General features: G+C 36.7%; 1 protein-coding gene across 1 annotated transcript; it reads left to right on the plus strand.

The window, feature by feature from the left end:
* Window positions 1-617: 617 nt before the first annotated feature.
* On the plus strand, window positions 618-1844 carry LOC149144261 (protein ASPARTIC PROTEASE IN GUARD CELL 2-like). Its single transcript, XM_089452100.1, has one exon. It carries the CDS (start codon window positions 618-620, stop codon window positions 1842-1844), a length of 1227 nt encoding a protein of 408 aa, XP_089308226.1.
* Window positions 1845-2305: the final 461 nt, after the last annotated feature.

A 2305-nucleotide genomic window follows, 5' to 3' on the forward strand; every position in this document is an offset into this window, starting at 1 on the left:
TCAAACGCCGACCTATTGTTAGCTAATATTCTAGGTTGCCTATTGATATTCGATGTCTATGTTAACCACTTCAATTCAGTTTTAACTTCTCATTTTTATATATATCATATTCAATTTTGCTTATTGCTCGGTTAATTAATTCATTTGACTTTTAACTTCATATATATATTACATTTCTAAAATAATTATAAAAATTTAAAACAATAATTAAGTTAATTAATTATTTGGCAGCCAAAAATTTAATAAAATAAAAATGCACACCATGTTAACTAATTCATTTGAACTTCAACTTCTTTCTTTATTTATTTATTTATTTATTTATTTATATATATATATTTATATATATATATATATATATATATATATATATATCACATTTCCTAAATAATTTAAAATTCTTAAAACAACAATTAAATCAATTAATTATTTGGTGTGTGAAAAATTAAGTTCTTAAAAATACACACAAACGACAAACTCCCCCGTGCCTCTTGCTGCCATCGTCATTGCCTATTTATATTCAAACATATATCATGATTGCTCCCATTATTCATTGCAGAATTGTATGGTGCAATTTCATTCACCTTATTCCGTGTTAGCTTATTCGCATAATCGTTAACATGGTGGCCTCGAAGTTCGATTTCATCTTCTTGATCATCCTCTCACTGCAACTCTCTGCTGCAATATTGTTGTGTAATGGAATGTCTATGACCCTTCACACCAGAAGGTCTTGGAGAGGAGGGATGAGAGTGAAGGAGCCTCTCTTCTATAACGCCACCGCCACTGAGTATTACATTGAATTATCTGTGGGCACTCCTCCGCAGGATTTACTGGTGGTCATGGACACTGGCAGTAGTGTGGTGTGGGCAGCCTGCACCCCGAATTATACATGTACTGCGGATCCATCCCCGTGCCCTGGATACACCACCGTTTTTCTTCCCAGCAAGTCATCGTCTGCTCTTTCTGTAAAGTGTGCAGATCCAAAGTGCAGAGATGTGTGTTATGAGGGCTCGGGGACGTGTCCAGACAAGTACTCGGGGACATGTCCAGACTATGACCTTGAATATGGCTCCGGAAGTGCGAACGGGCATCTACTGACTGACACCTTGACTTTGCCATCGGGCAGTGGACACATAACTAACTTTGGATTCGGATGCTCAGTGACTTCGCAGGGGATTGCTGGTATTGCAGGATTTGGCAGAGGAAATCTGTCTTTGCCTTCCCAGCTTAGTGCTCTCATTGGCGATAAATTCGCGTATTGCCTTAACGATCAAAACAATGGCAGCATGATAGTGCTGGGTGACAGGGCAGTTCCCACGAATATGAGTTTAAAATACACTCCCTTTCTAAACAACTCTGTGGGATACAACGAATTCTATTACGTTGGTCTACGAGGGGTGAGTATTGGTGGAAAATACTTGAGACTGCCCTCCAGTCTATCCAGAATTGACAATTACGGCGACGGCGGAACCATCATAGATTCAGGCACTTCTATCACTATCTTTCCCACAGCAGTCGTTGACCAGATTAAAGCTGAATTTTCTTCTCAGATTAGATATCCTGAAGTTCAACCGACAGGTTTCTCTGTATTGTGTTACAATGTTTCTGGTGTGGCCCATATTCAATTCCCTAAGTTTTCATTCCATTTCAGCAGTGGCTCAGCCATGGTACTGCCTGAGGGCAATTGTTTCCTGCCTCAGGGCAATGGTACTTACTGCTTGGCATTTTATCCTTCCGACATGCCTCAAGGACCTGCTGCTATTTTAGGAAACTATCAGTCGAGGAATTTGTATATATTGTATGACACAGAGAAGAATCGTCTGGGCTTCACTCGGCGGGCGTGCTAGCAATTCGGCTGATACATTGATGATCCATATATAGTCTATCTATTTCCTCTTTATCCCTAGATAGTTCGGCTGAGCCATTGATGGTCCATATATACTCTATGTATTTCCTCTTTATCCCTATATGGTTTATAGTTTAGGTATTTTCTCTTTATCCATATATAGTTTATAGTGTAGGTATTTCCTCTTTATAGTTTAGGTAAGTATTTCTTCTTGATCCATATATATATAAAGTTTATGTATTTCCTTTTTATTCACAAGTATTTCCAGTTAATCTATATTTTTCTCATGGTTTATTCAATATTTTGAATAAGAATTTTAATAATTTTTTAATATTTAGTTTTTTTTACATATATAAAGAGTGGAGTACATTTTGAATAAGAAACTTTATAAACTTCTAGTATTCTCTTCAAAATTTTGTTTTAAGTATTTCCACTTAATCCATGTTTTTCTCCGGGTTTATT

The sequence above is a fragment of the Pinus tabuliformis genome, chromosome X (genome assembly GCF_031772625.1).
Source record: "Pinus tabuliformis cultivar Carrire ecotype Pingquan chromosome X, CPIR1, whole genome shotgun sequence".
Lineage (NCBI taxonomy): Eukaryota > Viridiplantae > Streptophyta > Pinopsida > Pinales > Pinaceae > Pinus > Pinus tabuliformis.

Bases quoted from the DNA above. Each gene is read 5' to 3' on its own strand.
- LOC149144261 (XM_089452100.1), top strand. From the start codon at position 618: ATGGTGGCCTCGAAGTTCGATTTCATCTTCTTGATCATCCTCTCACTG.